The sequence below is a fragment of the Accipiter gentilis genome, chromosome 6, assembly GCF_929443795.1.
Source record: "Accipiter gentilis chromosome 6, bAccGen1.1, whole genome shotgun sequence".
Lineage (NCBI taxonomy): Eukaryota > Metazoa > Chordata > Aves > Accipitriformes > Accipitridae > Astur > Astur gentilis.
In genome coordinates this window covers 29,869,671-29,890,337 of record NC_064885.1, presented here as the reverse complement: position 1 = coordinate 29,890,337, position 20,667 = coordinate 29,869,671, and the positions used below count along the sequence as shown (strand labels likewise).

General features: G+C 48.6%; 2 protein-coding genes across 7 annotated transcripts in view; both read right to left on the bottom strand.

Moving 5' to 3' along the window:
• The window catches only part of APOD (apolipoprotein D), a 20,410-nt gene extending 9,109 nt beyond the window's left edge, over positions 1-11,301 (bottom strand). Inside the window, exons 1-2 of one of the 3 annotated variants that reach the window (XM_049802285.1) lie at positions 11,206-11,301; positions 9,490-9,594 (exon numbers count right to left, since the gene is read on the bottom strand). In XM_049802285.1, the coding sequence (XP_049658242.1) occupies positions 9,490-9,594; positions 11,206-11,213 (113 nt within the window). In that variant the 5' untranslated portion in view covers positions 11,214-11,301. Of the gene's footprint in view, positions 1-1,727; positions 1,813-1,920; positions 2,009-5,304; positions 5,427-9,489; positions 9,595-11,205 lie in introns of those variants that run through there. The other 2 variants (XM_049802289.1, XM_049802287.1) reach the window with 2 other exon arrangements.
• LOC126039301 (D-beta-hydroxybutyrate dehydrogenase, mitochondrial-like) overlaps positions 9,425-20,667 on the bottom strand; it is a 19,191-nt gene continuing 7,948 nt past the window's right edge. For 2 of the 4 annotated variants that reach the window (XM_049802281.1, XM_049802283.1), the window contains 3 exons: positions 17,585-17,726; positions 13,421-13,573; positions 9,425-11,733 (listed from right to left, as the gene is read on the bottom strand). In XM_049802281.1, coding sequence (XP_049658238.1) covers positions 11,252-11,733; positions 13,421-13,573; positions 17,585-17,726 — 777 coding nt within the window. In that variant the 3' untranslated portion in view covers positions 9,425-11,251. The remainder of the gene's footprint in view (positions 11,734-13,420; positions 13,574-17,584; positions 17,727-20,667) is intronic. The other 2 variants (XM_049802282.1, XM_049802284.1) reach the window with 2 other exon arrangements.

Here is a 20,667-nt window from a genome sequence, read left to right as displayed (position 1 = left end):
CACATGCGGGGTGTGCATAGGACCAGGCAGCGCTGGGCACACGCTGGGCATGGTGTAAGGCAGCACCGCGTGCAGGACACGTATGGATGGGCTGCATTGGCCGGGACTGTCTCATGTTGCTTGGTTGTCTGTTTCTGAGATGAGGCTCAGCTGGCCCTAGGGATAGGAGGCAACACCACCGAGCACTGCCAGCAAAGAAAACCCCCTTGTTAGAATAAGTTGGAGCTGCAGATAAAATCCTGCCAGCTGAAGGCTGGGACAGGGCAGTGCCACACCACCCGTGAAGTTCTACCTGCAGCCAACCTGGCTTAGTGCAGAAGTGAGATTGTCCCATTGCACACCCCAGGCCACCCTGAAATCAGGTCCTATGTAACAGAGAAGCTTTAGGTGGCCAGGCCTGGTGGGGACCTGGCTCCCTGGGGAAAAGCTGTCTTACCACGCTGTGTCCCCAGCTGGGATTTCAGCAGCTGCAGAGAAGCCCCCAGCAGCTTTCCACCTGCCATGAGATGGGAGAGCAGCCAGAGTGACATTGTCCTCTCAACCCTGTGATGAGATCCTTGACATTACTTAGAACAGCCAAGAAGCTGCCCAAGCTCTTACCAGCAGGAAAAGCCTCCAGCGGAGGCACTGGAGGGACCAGAAGTTCTGGACATAGCCTTTGATTATGGAACACCACCAGCTCCAGCCCTGGGAGTCAGCAGCCCAGGGCTCCATGCCTGTCCCTGTGAGGAAGGTTTCATCTCCAGATGGTGACTGAGCAACCTAACCGCATGGGGGCTGGAGAGCTGCCACTGTCGTGGCTGTTTTGCACCATTTTGCATGAACAGATGTTGTCTTCAGGCCTGCTGCCTTTGAAGCCCCAGTGCTGGAGCCTCTCTGTGGGACCTGGGGTGTCAGGGCATCATATCCCGGAACGTAGGATATCCTGGGGGTCCTGAGACTGCCACCACGGAGACACCATTTTTTGCATGGACAGCTCTTCCTGCCTCAGGACGTGCCTTCCCTCCTTTCTCTCTCTTTTCTCCTGCAAGTTCATTTCTGTTGTTTTTCTCAGTACTCTACAGGAAATGGGGTTTGGGCTGGCCGGACAGGTTGCCACATGTATACAGAAACAAAAATGAACTTGCAGGAGATAAGACAGAGAAAGGGAAGGCAGGTGGGAATTTTCCTCTGTTTCTAGGAGTGGCAAGAAAGTGCTTTGAAATCTGTTCATGCAAAATGGTGTAAAATTTCAAATTACAGTTATGGCACCAAAGGAAGTAAACAGACTCTGGAAGCATGAACTGGCCTCTGGGGTATGGGAACTCAGTCCAAGGCAAGTGCATGAAAGATGTTGTGATTCATGTATATACAACTAGTGAGTAGCTCTCCACCCTGGAAATTATCCAATTATGTATTCAAAACACAAGAAACCAAAGAGAGAGATTTAAGAAGTTGGAGAACTAAAAAAGATATTATTATTTAAGGGGCAAACCCTGTTGTGCAGGACCAGCAGCAGCTCTGGCTGGGCTCCGAGGAGGACTCCCCGACCAAGTCCCTGGAGAGAGGAGCCAGAGGGATCCCTACTTTTCTGAAAGTAAAAAAACCAAAACAGACCAAAGAAAAACAAGGACAAGGAGGTACAAAAGAGACAGCGGGCAAGCCTCTGCAGACAGAACTACATTGCAGAGCTGGACCTGTGATAAAGCTTTGGCCTGGAGGCATCTGACCCCTGTGGATGTGCTCACCATAAAAACCAGAGTTCAAGCAGCGCACTTAATCCTGGCTTTTCAGTATGTTCCAGGAATGCCCTGCACCAGGGTCAGCCTTATCCTGTTAAATAAAGTAAAAAATTTTTTGTTGTTGCATTTTGCTGCCGGGTTATTACAGCATATGCTAGGTAGCAGGCAGGGCAGGTGTGCAGCCAGATTTCATTCTCACCAAGAGGAGCGAGGAAGCGCACAGCAGAAGGGGGCAGAGCAGGACTTCTCCAGTGGGTGCAGGAGCAGATCCCGCGGTCTGATACCAGACTCCCGTGGGTGCCTCCTCAGGTGGAAGCGCCCTGCTGCCAGGGGCTCGGCTCAGGCTGCTGCTCCCCCCTCGCACGGGTGCATCTGCACCCCGCTGAGCCGAGCCTAAACAGGCACCCCGGTGCTTGCTGCCATGCTCTGCGTCCCGCTTCTTGGAGAATGGCTCCCACATTCCCCCGTGGATTCATGATCCTTTTCTCTGGACTCCTTCAGCAGCCCCCAGCATACTGAAAGATATTTTAAATGCTTTAAAAAATGTCATTAAATGTACTTAAGAGTGCCTTCTGCAAAGGGACTTTCTGGTCTCCCAGAGAAGGCACAGTGATCTGTTCATAGTATTGCCAGCTCTGTCCAAGCGATGCCTGAGTAAGGCTATTTAAAGCCCACAGCCCTATTGTTTTGCAGCTAAACCTTATTTCAGCACCTTAGCTCAGGAATGCATTAATGCCATTACACAATTATATTTTCTATGACCCATATACAACCTACATCTTCCTTGCGACATAGATTTGTAATGAGCAGGTAACTGCAGCTCTGCTCATGGAAAGAGAGAACAGACTCTATTGCATTAAGAAATCTCCTGCAGATTATGCCATCCTGCCAGCCAAGCAAGGAGCCCTTCAGCAGGGACGTGGAGCTGCAGGAGCACTTCGGAGCCGTCTTCAAGTCAGCAATTTGCATCAGATACCGAGAGTGCAGGAATCATGCACGGAGTTAGAGGGTGGCCTCAGACCCTCAGATATCCCCCATTCCTAAGCCTCAAGGCTGTTTTGTGTATGCTTTATATATGCACCAGGAAGACCTGAGGGTGGCACTTGGGCCCTGATGGACTTCTCCACTGGCCAGCACAGCGTTTCCAACCCCCCTCTCTGAGCCCCCCAATCTGACACCACAGGTCAGAGGAGAATTTTAAGAATCCCCTTTCTGAAAGAGCAAGTTACATCCCTCCGCACAGGCTGCAAAGCGTAAAGACACTGGCATATGTGTTTGGCTTTGCCCATGAATAGCTGCACTGAGCCCAAGTACACATGCCTTGCATTGAAACACAGGCCTAAGTGTTAGGTAGGCTGGAGTTTACGTTATACAGAAAATAAATAACATAATTCAGCAGTCAATGCCCTGACCTTGATTCAATACATAGTTACAGTCTGAAACAGCACAGATATATCATTCATAGTGAGTCTCATTCAAACAAGTTGGGAGATTTTAGGAAAGATTAGTTTAGACAGTGTTAAAAATGCTTTTATCTGTGCTGCACCCCAGGGATACTGACCAGGCATGTATTTCAGTGTAAAGAGACACTGTGGGGTAGGGTGAGACAACGGATGTGTTATCCAATTATCTTGAATTTTTCTGACAAGAGATGTCATTCCTTGCATTCCCAGACATAATTATTCTTGCAAAATGGTTGTTGCCCACGGAATAGAGCAAAAGCTTCTCACACCAGGACAGATGTACAGGAGTGTAGGAATTTCCTTGGGATGCAACGGATCAACCTGGGACTGATTTTGAGTTGGTAAGCGTCCATGCACGCGCAGAGCTGGAAGCCGGCCCCTGGCCCCTTCCCGCAGGCAGGGAGAGCTGCCTGCACCAGGAGCCGGACCCGGCTGTACTAAGTGCCGTGGCTGCCCGCAGTGAGCTGGGGGCTCCTGCTCCTGATGGTGCTGCTGGTGGGCAGGGGCCGCCTGGTACGGGTGGCCCTAAAGCTTGAGGGAACCAGGCAGCTCACATGTGGCTCGGGGGTGGAAAAAGTGCCAGTGGTGCAAAAAGAAGGTCCAGATGTGCTCTTGGGGATACAGTCTTAGGGACTTGCTTGTCGATAAAAGCGCGCAGCAGAAGAGTAAGCGCAGGGAGGGGATGAGGTTGGGACTTAGTGTGGGGGCTGAGAGTATGTGAGGAAGACAGGGAGGAGAGGTGCTTTCTGCGTGTGCAGCTGGTGTGGCAGCAGCTCCTCGCAAAAGCATCGGGACTATCCCCACACCAGTGCTGAGTCCCTTGTTGGGATGGACAGACCACTGCACCCACCGGATGACTCCAGCCTGCACCTCCTCTAAGCCACCTCATGCCACAGAGCCAAGCCACCACACTATCTCATCCTCTTTAAAGATGGCCACTGCCACCTCGAAGCCTTTCCCAAGTCCCCAGGCAGATTTTCTGCAGGCACTTTCCCATTATCAAAGCGCACCTTGGCTGTATTGGAGCACTTTATCCCCATCTTCTTCTCTGGAGGGCTGCCAGGATAAGTACCTGTGCGAGCACTCTTACACTGCTTTCTATAGGAAGAGAAGCCCCGTAGCCATACTCCAGACACCCACTGGATGTCTCCAGTGGGACGCAGGGACTGCCACATCCCTCCCTGCAGTAGGTGATGGAGCCGAGGGGCCTTATCAGGGTGCATTCCCTCTCGGCTCCCTCGTTAGTCATGCTCCCTGGAGCAAAAGTTGCATCTCATTAGAGTTGGGAAGGGAAGGTGCTTTGCTGTGGCCTGAATGCTTCAACACCCCTGAGCAGGCAGAAACCAGCAAGGAGATGCAAGGACACGAGGTGCTGGCAGCCTGCTGACTGATTGTCATGGTAACCCTGGTTAAAGTCCCACCAGGAAAACGACTTCTCCCATAGCACTTGACCCCACAAGGTGACAGGTACCACCAGCACCCCTGGGAGCACGATCGCTCTGGCAAGGAGGCCCTGGAGTTATGCAGCAAAAGATGAAGTAGAGCTTTCCCCCAAACTGTGGTTCAAGGTCCCTGGGCAAGGTGCCTGTGGGGTGATGGTTAACCTTGGTGCCCATTTAAAAGCAGCATAACAGTGTTAATGTCTGCCCTCACAACCCTGGCACCTTCCCCCCTGAAGCTATTAAAGTTCAGAGGACTTTATGAACCACTTGTAGCAGCTTTCATGCAGAAGACTGGAGACACCACATTTTTTATTCTGCCACAAAAAGTAATTCAGCCTATGGAAAGGGGGATAACATCTGTTCTGGCATCAGTTAGAACCACAAAATGGGTCAAACAGCACTGCATTGCATTGCAATGTATACTTTTTGGTTTTCCACTTTCCAGCATGGGCAGAGTGATAGCAAAGATGGCTGGGATGGTGAGGGAGCCCAGTGTGGGCAGAGTGATTTGTTCAGGACACTTAGCGAGCCAGTGGCAGTGCCAGGACCAGAAGTGCTGGATCTCGGTCCTAGGCAGAAGTCTTTCCATCATACCATTAAAACAGACCAGCTGTTACCTGGTTACTCTGCCAAATGCCCTCTCTACAATGAAAGCAGAAATCCTTTCTTTCATTTTACCTGTTTCTACCACTATTGATGTCCTGGCAAACACAGTGAAGGAAGATCTGCTACACTTTCAGGTGACCAGAGGTGCTCCGTCAGTGCACTGGAGCTGGCAAAGACCGGGAAGCTTCACTGCTCTTCACAACATCATCTGCCAGGTCCTGTACAAGAAAGAGCTTTCATACAAGGGGCCATGCTCGGGTGGTGGACAACCTTGTGCCATGCTGGCTAGGAACAGGCAGGCGCAGGGGAAGGCAAGAGTGAGGAACTGGGAGGCAGACCAAATGTCACCATGTGCTCTTCAAAGCAAACCCATAAAACTCATTATATTGGGGCCAATTTCATGATGCAAAGGCTATGAAACTGCAAAGATGGTAATGGCATAGCAGTACGATTGAGCCTTAGGAGCCCTCACTCTTAAAAATACACATATTTTTCTGAAAAGCCAGGAAACTTCAGACTCTTTCTCCAGGTCAGTTCCTTGGGGCTCAAAGCTGCCTGATGGGAGGGGTTCCTTCATTAAGGATAGCCTGATAATGATGTGCTTTATCAGAAGAGACCAGAAAAATCCCTCCTTGACCCTACCTATGGGACCAAAACACAAACAGCTTCTCTGTTAAGGGCAGAAGAAAGCAATACGGCACATGCATAGGCAAGGGGGCAGGCAGAGACCCACGCCATTACTGCTCTGTTGGCAAAAAGCGCTGTGAGGCAAACCACCCTCAGGGAACCAAATTAAACCACCCTGAGGGAAGCGAATTACTGCATGTTCACTGCACCCTGTGAGTGATAACTGCACCTGAACACTGACTCAGCCAAGCACTGTGCCCGGAGCTGCCTTCTGCACCAGCAAGCTGATGCTGCCAGCCAGCCCCGCTGCCCACATGCCTGGAGCAGGAGTTGTGCTCACAGCACAGCTCGTCAGGTCAGGGCACACCTCTCCTTACACCCTGCCGAGTGCTCTGAAGAGCTGCTTCACTGTCGAGACACCACAAGCGAAGGCACTGCATGCTGCAGGAGACCTGCGCACATGGTTGCTTTGTGCCTCCTGATAAGCTTCTGTCAGGGCAAAAGTATTATTTCACATCACTGTTTTGAGGTGAAGACACAGGTCTGCTCCCTTCCTCAAAGAGTGCCAGGGAAGAGGATGATACGGCTATATCAGTAGCATCCCTGTGGCCCTTCCAGTGCAGCTGAGAATGAATTAACTGTATCTGGCTCCAGATCAGGCCCTGGAGGTGGAGCTGGCTCCCTTACAAATTCTTATGCTATTTGTAGCATCTCTCCAATCCCCAGGGCTTAGGCTGCTGGCTGAGAAACCTGCTGGTATCAGTTTTGGTTTGTTTCTAAGACATTTCTCAGCATTGTGGTTGCACGATAAGCTGAAAACTCATGTTTCAAAACCCCAGCCAGAAGGACAGGTGCTGCCGTTGCTATTTACACAGCACCATGACGTTGGGGGGGGGGGGGGAGGTCTCCAAGCTAGAAAGATAAACCCATCCTGGGTTTCCCTAGGTCTTAAAGTTTCTAAAATGCTAAGCAAGACTCCTATTTCAGGGTGCGCTGGGTGGCACTGTTGCAGAGCTGGGTGCCGACGAGCAGAACTCCCTGCAGAAGCAGCAAAAAGGCGTCCTGCTCCCACATTCTGCCCTGGCTGCTGGCAGAGCCGCTGGACCAGCATCTCTCTGCGCAAGGCAAGACCTCAGCAGCCTTTCTGACCTGTTGTGGCTGTTGTAGAGATCTTTAGCACAGCTTCCTGATCTTCGTTTGACATGTTTAACACTTTGGAGACCTTTGGGAGCAGGGAAAGTGCCACCAGGGAAGCAGAAGTAAGGCCTTGACCCAGGGCAGAGGAGAGCTGCCCTGCATAATCTCCCATCCCGTTTTCAGGGCTATCGCTGCGTGTGAGAGCACTGCCATCACTGGCCTCCTTTGCCCAATAACATTTCTGGCAGTAGGCAGTTCCTCAGCTACATGTTCAAAGCCAGACATGCAAGAAGTACTTCTCAAATTCTAAACTTTCCCCTAACACCTACTGACTCCATCCCAGTTGTCAAAGCAACATGTTACCCAGCAGACAGTGCCAACATGCCACGAGTCAGTCATATGCATCATCTGGCCAGAAACGGGAGTATCCATTAGCTTGGGCTCACGAGGCAGAGGAGAGCAGCCACTTTGCTAATGCTCCAGCATGCCTTGCGTGGTCTTTTTTTTCGCAAGGGCTCAGTAACCAGACAGAACCTACAGGGCCACTGCTTGGGAGGAACGTGGCACACGGAAATATCCTGAGGGTCAACATTATCTAAGAGAAATCACATCCCACTGCCTACAAACATTCCTCCAAACGCTAAGTCTTGCCCCATCAGCCCAGCAGTGTTGAGCATACTTCCCAGTAGCACTACACAGCTCACATTTGGTACAGCACACCTCCTGGCCAGCTCTGCAACTGTTTGAGATCTTCAGCCACATCGGAACAGCAAACCTGGGATGTCAGCCACTCATGACAGCGGTAAAGACTTGAAGCACAGAGGAAGAAGCATACATTCCCATCCTCTGTGTAGCTCATTGTAGAGATAAACACATACAGGACTATCAATGAGGGGTCTCCATAGCAACTTGTGGCTTGCCTCTGCCTGAAATGAACCACTTCCTCTGCAGCTCTTGCCATTCAGAAGAGACTTCTGGTTTCTCTTGGCTTTTAGAGATGATTTTTATTCAATTCACCCGCAAAACCCTTTTTGTCTTCTAAACTCTCCCTTTGCTGCTAGTGGGAGGTTTCATGTTGGGGCTAAACCAGAAACCACAGGTGCCATGAGGTCTGGGACACACACTGGGACTTGCCACTGGTTCAGGACTTGGTTTTTGGTCAAGACAGAAAGAACCTGAAGTGATCTGGAGTATCCTGACTCACAGTGCTTGCTTGGGAGACCCCAGGAGGCCCCTTGCTGTGTTAAGCTGAACCAGAGAAAACATGACATGCAGAGGACCACCTCTTGGTTCCCAGTGTCATTGTAGAGAACCATGCTGATCTGAAAGGGAAAACTGAAACACTTTACAAAGGCTAAAGGGTACACCAAGGAGCTGTACCATCACTGTCTTCCTTCCAAAGCATTGTGAGAAACATGCAGAAAAAGGTAGAACGCTGCCATGGCCTCAGCAGTTGGCCTTGAAAAAAGCCACAGCCCCCTTTGGTAGCCTAACTCCTCATAGGATACCACAGCACCAATGAGCATGGACTTCCAGGGGATTTCACTGAACTTCTTTCTGTCTCCTCCGTCTTCTGGCTTTGAAGGTCACTGTCAAATGGAACTGAGTTTTCTTCCTTCTGTTACCAGCAAGACAACAATCTGCCCTCAATTCCTGCATTAATGCAACACTGTCGTGTGAAACAAGGGTCTGACTGCCTCAGGGAACAGACTTCAGAACCAAGTTTTCACCAGACACTGAATGGCAACTAGAAGCTCAGGATGGGAAAGGGACCTGCTTGGTCATCTTGGCTTTGCTCCGCTGGCTCAGAGTTCACATGATCATCTGCACCATACGGAAACACTTGATAGTTGCTCTTCCCACACCAGCACTCTGCTCTTCTCGCTCCCAGACATCCATCCAGAGCTCCCCACCTAGGCAGAAACCAGATCAGGCACTGAGAGCCCACCTGAGCACTTCTCAGGGGTCAGATGAGGAGACTGGGGCTCACATGCTGTGAAATCCTAACCCCGACTTGGCCATGAGGTCCTTGCATGGCCTTAGACACTTCTTGGCTTGAAAGCCTGTGTTCTGCCTGTGAGAAGAGCTGATCCTTATTACCAGGCAGCTGTGGCATTTGGATTAGTTACATGCAGAGCACTGAGGCAATGAACAACGCACAGCATCACTCTCTCAACAGTGTCATTTGAGGGAAACCACATAAAACACAAATACTAACGGTGTGCATGTTTTCAGAGAGGCTTCTCTAGCTGTCTTCTGCTGATGAAATGGGTCATGCTGCCCATTCTGCTCCAGGCAGTTCTCACTGATCCTCCACAGTCCCACTACCGGCTGAACCACTGCTACCTCCTTAATTACTGAGCCCAACCTCAGATTCAAAGGGGATGGGAAAACCAATGTAGAAATGAGCACTGGAGACACAGACATGTGCTTTACAAATGTCACAGTTTATTTTTCTCTCTGTGCAAATCAGTGCTACTTAACATTACTCACATTTCACAGTGCAGGGGGCAGAAGTGATTACAATACTGCTTAAGCTGCAGTTCAGTGGGATTGTTCTGGGTCCTGGATCCCAGGCAATCTCCATGTGACGATGATCTGGAATAGAAAAGAACTGCACAGCCAGCAGTTCCAATAGTTGTTACTTGTAATACAATCTACCTTCACAGCATCTCCAAGGGAAGCCTGCTTTGCTCCTCAGGCATCACAGCATTCACAGCTGCATGCAGACTCCAAGCATCTACAGCCAGTGGCATATAAAAAGTTTAAGGCATCATTTCCAAGTCAGAGCTAGCAGAGACAGATGAGGAAAGAGCAAACATTAAGCTCTTTTCATAGCCACTGAATCTCACATAGGACAAAACAGAACAAAGTTTAGCAGTGAAAGGGAAAGCTGGTCCCTAGAGCAAGACAATAGGGTCCCAGCCTGGCCAGCAGCACCCACAGCCCACTGGCTGCTTTGCGAGTGGTCACCACTGGGACAGAGGGAACAGGGCATGAAGCCAGGCAGTACCAGCACTTGGAAAAATGACTGAAATCCCTGTATACGGCCAACAGGAAAGACCCATGGGGATACTGTGCAAAAGTAGCTCATACCAGTCATCAGGAGATTCTCTGAGGAGTCAATCACGTGTGACATGGAAATTTCATTGTGCAATATTAAAAAGAAAAGAAACACATCACTTAAAGCACCCTTCCAGAGCTCATAGTCAGGCCACATTGGCTGCACAGTGCCCCATCACCATTCAAGTGTGGAGAAGATGAAACCAAAAAACTGATTTGGGAAAGCAAAAGCAGCTCCCTCACCTGCAAGAGGGAGCCTAGCATGGGGCAGTGACATGAGGGAAACAGGGGGACAGCTGGACAGTGTCTGTACCACAGCTGAGTAGTTCAGGCACCAGTGCCTAAGGTAGCAGTCAGAGGAGCCAAATTTGTTTGCTACATCAGATTCAACTGTCCCACAAAACTCATTAGCAGTGGGTGGAGAGGCTACAAGTCCCAGCATCCACAGGGACCAACTGAGGGAAGACTCAGACCTCACTCATTATTAGAAGGGCTTTTCCCTGCCCAGCCTTTCCACAGTTGCTGGCTCTGGCACCTCCCGGCCACAGAGCTGGGAGAGAAGAACGCTTCTTTGCAGGGATCTGAGCCCCCGAGCTAGGTAATGAGGCTGTTTAGAGGCAGTGTTGGTGTTCTCCTGAAAGGAGCAGAGAGTCACAGCACAGCAGAGCTTCCTAGCAGTATCATGAAAACAATGGAAGGCTGCGACTGACCCATTTTTCAATCAAATGGAAAACTCTGCTTTTGTTTCCCATTTTAGTTTCTCCCCTCAAGACATCTCATAGCAACAGCTTTGCTCTGCTATTAGCAGCCTGTCCTTGTAAGGAAAAGCAAGAGACCATTAATGAGCCAAATTTATCACTGGGGGAACTCTGCTGACCTAATTACACTAGCCACATATCTGACCCATTATGTTAACCTTCCTCTGCCTCCTCCACAGTTAAAAGGAAAACACCTTTTAACTTTAATCAGGACAGCAGGGAATACAAAGAGCAAGAATTTGAAAAACAAAAGAAGAAAAAGGCCATGCTGTTCTCAGCATCCCACAATACAAGACTTGAAGCCATAACCCAAAGTGAAAGCACATGCATCTACAGGGGAGATGCATCAGCAATGGGTGCAGACAGCCCTGACTAAGTCAACTCTAACCTGTGCATATATACGAGCACTGGACGGATGCCTGAAGGACAGCCATTTACAGGGTGGCTCCAGGGATGTAAAGCCAGTCGGCAATGGCAGTGGGCAGGTGAGTCATGACTTGCAGCCTCACCCACCAGTAGGTCTCCATGGGATTGTAACGGTTGTTTGGGCTTGGGGAAGTGAGTGCATCGGTGATGTCATTCAAGACCAGAGACATGTCCTTCAGGCCACTGTTAATGAAGGACTTCATCAGGGCCACGTGGCGAGTGAAATACTCCCTACCATAGTCCTCCTGCACAGTGTCACTGGCTCCTCTCCACAGTGCGTCAGCTTGTTTGTCGATGCTGTCTGCCGTCAGGATGCCTGTTGCTGCCACGAAGTTACTGGGCTCAATGAGGATGACTCTGACACCCCAGCGGTACATCTCCTGCCGTAGGCAGTCGGAGAAGGCTGCCACCCCAAACTTGGAAACACAATAGCAGGAGCGAGATGGACTCGCCATCCGTCCCAACATGCTTGTGATATTCACCACACGGCCTAGAGAGAAAAGAGCAGGGAGAGATGATGGGCCACAGAAGCAGCAGCCAGAAGATCCCAGTAAAAAGGTGCCTTGTTGATTTGTAAAATCTGAATCTTGAAGAGGCACCCAAATCCCCTGTCGAGGAGCCTTTCTATCCTGACCAAGCAAGGCTAGCCCCTGCTCTGACCTCCTTCATGGATGGTACACATACCTGCCTCTGTATTAAAAAGGATTTACAAATCATACAAGACAGTCCTCTCCTCATTTCCAAGTAGAAAAGTACCCAGATCTTCTGAGATGACCAGCTGTGCGCTCTCACATCGGTGTGCCCCACTCCTGCTTCTTGCTAGAGAAGCGTTCAAGCTCCCAGCTAGCAGTTTTGAGTTGGAAAGCACACAACAAACACAGCGTGATGCCATACAAGCTTTCTGGTTCTTTCTGTAAGCACAACAGCTCATCTGCATCCACTCTGCCTTAACACAGCTACATGCTTCTAGACCTAAGCTGGATGGCAGAGAACCAGTAGAGGTTTCTCTGAACCTGCAGCATAAGCAGCACAGCCTGCTCACCCAGCTGGCTGGCCAGGAGCACCTACAGTGCTACATGCCTAGGACAAACAGGGAGGAGACTTGGTGTGCTGTGGCCTATGGGGCAGCGAAGAGCAATTGTCCTAACTCCCACCAGCAGCCCAGCCCAATTGCAGAGCTCTGGCAGCTTGTGTTAGATCATGCACTGCCTAGGGGCAGTGACAGCAGTGGTCACTCCTCTGTGGGTGGTTCGGTCCTTCCCCAAGACAAGACGTGTGCAATTATGTTTTCAGATGCACTTACAAACAGGTCCTTGAAATCTCACCAGCTATTTTTACAGTGAGGATTTTCACAGCCGTGGAGCATGACACCCTTCTGCAGCTTGAAATTTTAGCTGAGAAACAAGTGGGTGGCTCTGCTCTCTCATTCCAGACCTAAGTGCAGCTTGGAGGGACTGTAAGAACCACCTGCTAACCTGATGGGTAAGCTACCTTTTGTAGTGAGATGGGGCTTGTTTAGTGGGTACCTGCTTTCTGGAAATGGTATCTGAGCAATCTTCTCAATATAACCCCTTTCTGTCCTCACAGAACACACAGCTGTGCCAACATTCTCCCACACGTGCTAAAGAAAGCTCTTCAGAGTTCTGGTAATACATATCTTTTTTTATTTTTAATATAATACAAAGACTTTTGATAATAATGTTGTCTTGTAAGATACCTAAAACGGCTGTTATTGACTCTCATTTACTCCACCACTACCACTCTGCAATCATCTGTGAATTGAATAACATGAAGGGAGAAGATTCAGTTATCCAAACATAAGTACTTGGTGGACTCTGGAAGCCAGGATTATCTTGTCTGGGCTCCGGTCACTTTTTCTAAAGGTGGCCTGGAGTCCTGGGTCATATCTGGCAGCACTGCACAAAGGTCTCTGATATCCTGGGATGTTTAAGATAGCACCTGCTGTGCAGGTGCCTGGACTGCCCCAAGGGTGGCCTGTACTACCAAATGCTTATACAGCATGTTGAACCCTGCTGCCTAGTTTTTCTGCATGCCTCAGACACCCTCGTTGAACTGCACAGGCATTCCTTGAAGCACAGTCCAAGTCATGATTTTTAGCTACATCTCTTTGCTGTGCTGCAAAAGCTCCAAGACTTGCTACACTGCCCAGCATGTACCTTTAGCTCTGCGAATGAGGGGCAGAAAAGCCTTCGTCACCCTCACGGTGCCCCATAGGTTGATATCTGCCACCTTCTTGTAGTTGTCTAAACTTGAAAATTCCACCTCTCCAAAGGTCGAGATGCCAGCATTGTTCACCAGGCCCCACAGACCTGCCAACAAACACATGGTTAAAGAGTGGAATGAGGAAGAGTGTCGCAGAGAAGCAACTTTCCTCGTTCAAAGTAACCCAACCCCTTGACAAAGAACTGAGTGCTTTTGTAGAAAAAGTTGTAGAGAAAAGCACAGCAAGCAGATGAAATACACTCTTGGTATACCAGAAGTGAAGCCAGTGGGGCTTGTTTGGAGCACCAGGGAGAGTGATGGGGTCACACAAGCATTGCCTCCCTGAATGTCTCCTCTAAGGTCAAATGCTGTCCTGAGGCTTTGTATGGCTGGATCTGGCTGACCCTTTTTTGTGGTTCCTGTTGGTCCCAGGTTTGTATTCACTCAGTGACTTTATCATGGCTTTTGCAACTTGGAGAGGGCTGGACTTTCCCTCAATTTCAAAAAAAAAAAAAAAAAAAAAAGGAAGGAAAATTATTATCTTGGGGTTCTAAATCCCCTTCACAATTCTGACTCCCTGTTTTGGAGAGTGCATGGTATTGATCTGCAGGTTCATGGCCCAGTTAACAGCTGCTGTATTTTAGTTCAGGTATTTTTTTTCCCTCAATCCTAACTCTAGCAGAAGATGGCAAACTTACAAACAACCTTTAAAACTACTAGAATTTAAAAATGAACGTCTTCTGTGCCTGCAGTCCTGTCAAAATTAAACTGACTGTGCTTACCAACAGCTTCTGCACTGAGCCCCTTACACGTCACTGAGGTCTTGACCCTCTGAAGCAATTACTGCAGGAGTCCCAGTGGCAAACGTTTGTAGGACTGAGTCCATACTTTGTGAATTTGTTGAAGCATAGGACTATGCAGCCATAAACTGCAGGAGGAACAAACAGAAGAGCTGGAACAAGGTAACAGAGTTGCTCCTCATTAGATGTCCTGCCATCCGCCATGGTTATTTTCGCTGTGTAAGTACCCAGTTGGAGTTGGGGCCCCTTTCAACTCCCTTACCTTCCTCTTACCACCAAGAACACACACGGGGCTAAGGAGAAGCATTCACGTCCAGGGAGCTCTGACATTGCTTATCAAAAGCACCCACGTCATGCCACCCTGTTGATAAAACTTATCAAGCTCTTTCTCTAAACTCTTTGGGCTGTTTGCCCTCCCTCTGCTCCATAGCTTCCCTGCCCTGATGTATCAGTCTTGTAATAATTTCCAACCTATATTTATTCATGGTTGGATAGTGACCATGTATTGTACTAAACACAGCCCCCTAAGCAAATTGCAATATTCTACCATTGCCCAATAAATACCAATGGAATTTATACTCCTGGTGCGTTTAAAAACACCAACACACCCTTGCTAGACTGGCTCTCTACTCACACCAGCCCTAGTAACCCTGCCCCGTTCCCAGCTAAGTTCATCCTTCCTGAAGGCTGTTGACCAGCCATGTACAGCAGACCAGAGAAGGTCACATCCTACCCTGTGATAACAGTTCATTAACCATTCCCTCATGGTCTGTCCCAGAATGGATTTGCCTATTATAGCTGCCACCATTCCCGTATCTCACAGCTCTCACACAGTGATCCCAACACACCTTTTGCCCTGCACACCTGTCTTGGACAGACAGTGGTGAACATTGCTCCAGTTCACTGGCCTGCAGCTCTATCCTCCTCCAGCACAACCCTTTCCCGACCCCCACCAGGCCACTGGAATAACGGCTAAACCATGCCCTGCAGCAAAAGCCAAGAAAATATCTTGCTCACCTATCCTTACTTCTGTTCTTATTAATTCAAGTTTCTAAATGCTGCAGTCAGGTAGTTCTACTCCTCCTCTGCCCAAGATCCCCTGCCTGTCACTTCTGTGCTTACTGAAGCTGCCAGCTTTAATGAGTCAAGATAACTCTGAAATTCACACTCAACTGGCAGCCAGCACAGCATCTCAGCCTGAATGGGGTCCCCTGTGCTGCTGCAAAGGTGGCTCTAATCGCCAGCAGAAGGACCAAGGAAACAGGGCATCTGATGGTGTAATTTCACCAGTAACATGAAGCTATGCAGAGCAAATTTGGAAGGGATTTACCAAAGACCACAAAAGACTTAAACTGTCAGTCCCAAACTAACCTCTACAGAGTATTCCTGATCCTAAATTTCTCTACAACAACTTCCCATTTCTTGGGTTACGAGGTTAGATTCAGGGATGTTTATGAACACATTATTTACAATCATTCATTCTTGGAATTTCATTGCTCACTGATCAGGTCAGTTACATACAGAACAAAGTGCTGATAGGTACTTGGTCACGTGCTGTTTGTTTGCTGGACAGCGGTGTGTTTATTGAGAACAGCCTTATCACTATTATTTCTTTAGTGTCAACAGTACAGTGGGAACTGCCTGAAAACAAACAGGGGCACTCCTATCGAAATGAGTTCAGCCTTATGTACACAGCACAGGGAGAAGAGGTATAAATGTGCAGTGCAAGAACTGTTCTGCACTAGCTCCTCTGGAGCCACACTCAGTGTGCAACAAGCACCTCTGTGCAAGGCTCCTCAGTCTCAATAGTCTCTACTTTCCAGCACTTATTTACTGAGTACTATTTAATCACAAGCCCCAACCTCAGTCACACTGATGGACCTAAAAAGAAGCCTTTGCTCCTTTGCACACTGTGCTGGAGCAAACAACTACAGAATAAGGCTCAAGAGCAGGAGGAACCAGTCCAACTTGCTGATCAAGGATGCAAGACTTTTCTGTCCCTGCTACACACACGGTTTTGCAAACACTGCTGCATTTATAGAAGCAACAGAACTGCTCCCTTACAAGCTTTCACTCAGTAGAAAATGGCTCTGTGCCACCACTGCTGTTGCTGGGCTCTTCAGGAAAGCCTTGAGAAGCTGTGAAATGCGATGAGGGCTGGGCGATTATGTAGGAAGAAAAATCACGCAGAGAGAACATGTGTGGGATCAGAGCTTGTACGTAACTCTGTCACACTTCATATGCTTGTTTTAGGAGGAAGGGTGTGCTCATGTACTTTGCATGAAGATTAGAGCTATTGTTATTTACTAGCTTTATACTTGCTGTGAACAAAGACAGGCCCATGACGGTCTCATCCAAGCTTCAAGAGGAGCAACCACCCTCCAGCCACACAACCCTTAAGTCCTGGAGCCACAGATGTGAAACTTCAGTCCACCCTCAGCCTGGGTCTACAGCTGTCCAGCTTGCTACTTGCACAGAGGCTGCAGAGAAACCTACAGAGGGCAAGAAGCCTCACAACCTCACCACATGGGAAGAGGTTAGGTGGTGTCACACCAGGCTCCAACTGTAAGCTCACATCCCACTGTCAAACCACTGCCAAGAAGGAAAGAAGCATGCAGAAGAGACTCCTATCTTCTTTCACATGCCCTTAGGATCCATGAGTTGGACTTGCACTTAGGGTGGCATGTGGGTTAAGGTGGTCTATGCCAAGCCCACCCTGGATCCTGCCTCACATCACCTCTGGGATGTTGCATGGCAAACTGAAAGCATGGATTGACCTGGCTGAAGAATAATCCAGGTTTGGGGGCAGGTCAGTTTTGTGCTCCAGCTCAGCACTCAGTTACACAAACAGGTTGTACCAGCACAGCACAGGGGACAGCAATAAGCAGCCAGGGCCCATCACCTCTTTACTAGCAGGGTTGCTACAGAAAGGTCTGTGTGAGCCAGGCTGCAGCAGGAGCACCAGGAGGGGATCAGGCTCCGGCCATCCTATGCCCTTCACAGACACTCCAGGAGAAAAACACAGGCTCTTATGGGCTTGCTGCCACTCACCACTTTTTACAGGATGTAGAGTTAGAACCTAATCGTCCAGCCAGTCTTGGTCTCTTTCCATGTGGCTGGCACATCAACAGCAAGACAATTCTCCTCAATTCTCCTCACAGCACTGCCTGACTGCCAGCCACACACTATCACAGGCCTCCAGGCTTGTTAACCCTCTTTTTGGTGGTGCAGAGAGGGCCAAGAGCATGGCCTGCTCTGTAGGAGGGATTCTGTAAGCAAAGAGCCAGCTCTGCTGGAAATACAAAGATTCCCACATACCTTCGTCTGGCTCCTTCAGGGTCCTCTTCACAAAATCCACAGCCTGAGCCACCTCCTGGTCACTGCACACATCCATCTGTAGCACTTTCATGCGATCTGACTTCATGTTCTTCAGCTCCCTGGCTCCGTCTCCATTCTCATCCTGTTCAGCAGCAAAGAAAGATGTCCCGCTAAGACGGACAAGGAACAGTAATGCAGCTTGGGGCCAGGCACGTTCACATGGACAGGAACTAGAATCTATTGAAACTGCACACAGAAGTGTAAACCTGGTGCACAAATAAGCACACGAGCCACACAAACCAGCATGCAACCCACAGCTGTCTTCCTATTCCCTCCAGCTCAGCTCCTATATCTACATCAGTGACCCACTGCTCTGAAGGGCCACAAAGCCCCTGCTATTAGCTCCTCGCATGAACGGTTTCACATCTGTAACACTGTGAAATACTGTGCCAGCCTGGGATAACGGTGGGTGACTCTCCGCTGCCTCAGTCTCCATACTCTGCAGGTAACATAGCAAACACTTCTACAGAAAACAGAATCAAATTTTCCAGGCTTAAAAACGAAAGGCTAATTAGGCACTGTACTCACGTAATCCCAAAATATCCCCTGGCTTCTAATGAAATAGTATTGTCAGACCACTTTGAAAACAAGACAGCAGGGATACCTTTGGCATGCCTAACAGCAAATAGTCTGACACTACAAGATACAGTAGGAAAGATTTACAGCTGAACCTACATAATAATATTTTGCTCTTGCTACACAGCAGAGCAGCATGCACAGAAATACATGTACAGTGGAGGTCTGCCACACAACGACAAGATTACAGGCGTAAGGCATGAAAGGAGGAGATTCTGGCAGAGGAAGCAAGAACAAGTTTTCGGTTTTGTTTTCCTTCCATACTATAGGTAATAAGAACACGATGGCTCTGCTTTCCTTTCCACCCTTTTCCTCCCCCAGCCCCCCCCCCCCCCCCGCTATCATTAGAGATTCTGTTACTATTGTGGGGTTTTTTGTGTAGTCAAACATAAACACAGGTCAAATTCTAAATTTTACCTGGTTACTTCCAGACAAGATTGCTGCCTAAGCCTTACAGCCTTGTTCAGGTGGTAAATAACAAATAAAAGTGAAAAGAGCACAGATTTGCCATGCAGTTCCACAGCAGGCTCAAGATTTAATTCACCAAACTACTCCCTGAATCATAGGCTCTGCCTCCTTAGGGAGGAAGAAGTTATGAATTAGTCAGTCACCATGCCTGGCTGCCACTCTTCCTTTAGCACTTGATACCAACTCCCACAGCCCAAGGGCAAACAAGGTGAGCAACCCTCCCACAGTCACCTGCTCAGCTGCCTCTGTAGCCAGGCTGATGTAAAAAACATGTAACCACTTAGTTTTTCTATACATATCTCAAGCTATTTAATTAATATAGTATAGAACATTTTACCTCCACCTTCAGCCCAGTGAACAATGACATTACAATTTCCTTCTGTAATGAAGGAAAAGAATTGCAATGTTCATCACAGCCATGAGCAAAACAAGGTAGTTCTCTTAAAAATCAATATATAGTTACATCAGCATTATGACTATAGTAGGAGCCCCATGGCTGCTTATCATTTCACCACTGACTTATTTCCAGGTATCACAAAAACAGCAAATAAAGACTTGAAGCTTTTCTAATGCACATCAAACACAGTGACATGCTGTGTCTAGCCCTCTTATCTAGCCACAAAAACAATCTCTGAAAGTGGCGTTACAAGTAGTTAATAACATAGTCACCAAAACACTATACTCCCTTTGAAACGGGTGAGGGTTGTGCAATGCCTCACCATGTTTCTGGCAGATGCTCTTGCATCTCACCGAGTTATAAAACGCAACTTTCAGCTACTTAACAGTGACTAAAGTGGAGCTAATTCAGCTTGTAAAGAGAGAGATTTACTGTATCTATATAGAAACAAAAACTTAACTATATCTGTACTCAAGTACCAGTTGTCATTTCAGAGCACTGAAAACACTTTTCCCTCATGTTTTTTAATCTTTCATAATCCTTATAAACTAAGTAAGAAATATTTCCACTGTTTTTTGAGAAACAAAGTCATAGGCCAGCAACTTAAAATTCCAGTATAAATGGTTTGTATTATTCATATTGATATGAATTTTCCCCTATCATCAATGCAACTCAATCTGCAAAGTTACCTTCCCAGCTACAATTTATTCACTGTTGACAAAACATATTGATTTTGGAAGACTGACTTCAATGTGCAATATCAACTGGAACCACTTTTCACAGTTGCAGACACCACCTCAGCCACCATTTAACTGTAAAACAAATTGCTTAACTCTTATGCCCAGAAAACATCTTCACAAATGAAGCAGCCATGTATTTTTATAGAAAGAAGTGAACATCATCTTATGGTCTGTGGTCTTCAGGGGCTGTAAGCACATTCTCTGTTCAGATACCCACATGGTACTTCCTCCTTGTTTTTTAAATGGTAGATTTGCTGTCTGGGAAAATACCTGGAGGCATTCCCATGGCAGCAGCCAGGCTGTCCTCTCTGGGATGGCCTTCATGGCCTTGGGACTCACCAGCAGGAGCCATGCAGCAGCATGAGTCAAGAGAGGTCCTGGCAGCAATGGTCCAATTGCTCCTGCAAAACCTCTCTCCCCCTCCCTTTGCTATCACTTTTTTTTTTTTTTTTGTCTGATCTTTGTCCTCTCAAGAGACTCTCCCAGCTTCCTTTTCCCAGTTTCATCAGCATTGAAAGCTGCCCTCCTCCAGCCCAGCCTGCTGCCCAAGTACTCTCCAGAGAGGCCCTCAGTGGGACTTTGCTGTTTCCTCCCAGCTATCTCATTTCCCCCAGTTATCCTGCCCTCGCAGCCCTGCGTGGCTCTGGCTGCCCACCCCACCCTCTGCCTAGCAGGGGCTGCTTCTGGGCAGGGAGCCCAACAGCCGCACGAGCCCTCTCCACCGAGCAGAGGAGCTTTGCTCCAGCTTTCGGCTGCCCCCCCTTCCTTGCTCCATTCCCCTGCTCTGGTTTGGAGGATCCCAATGCAGCTGGTGCTGAAGGACAGGCAGGTCGCACAGGGGC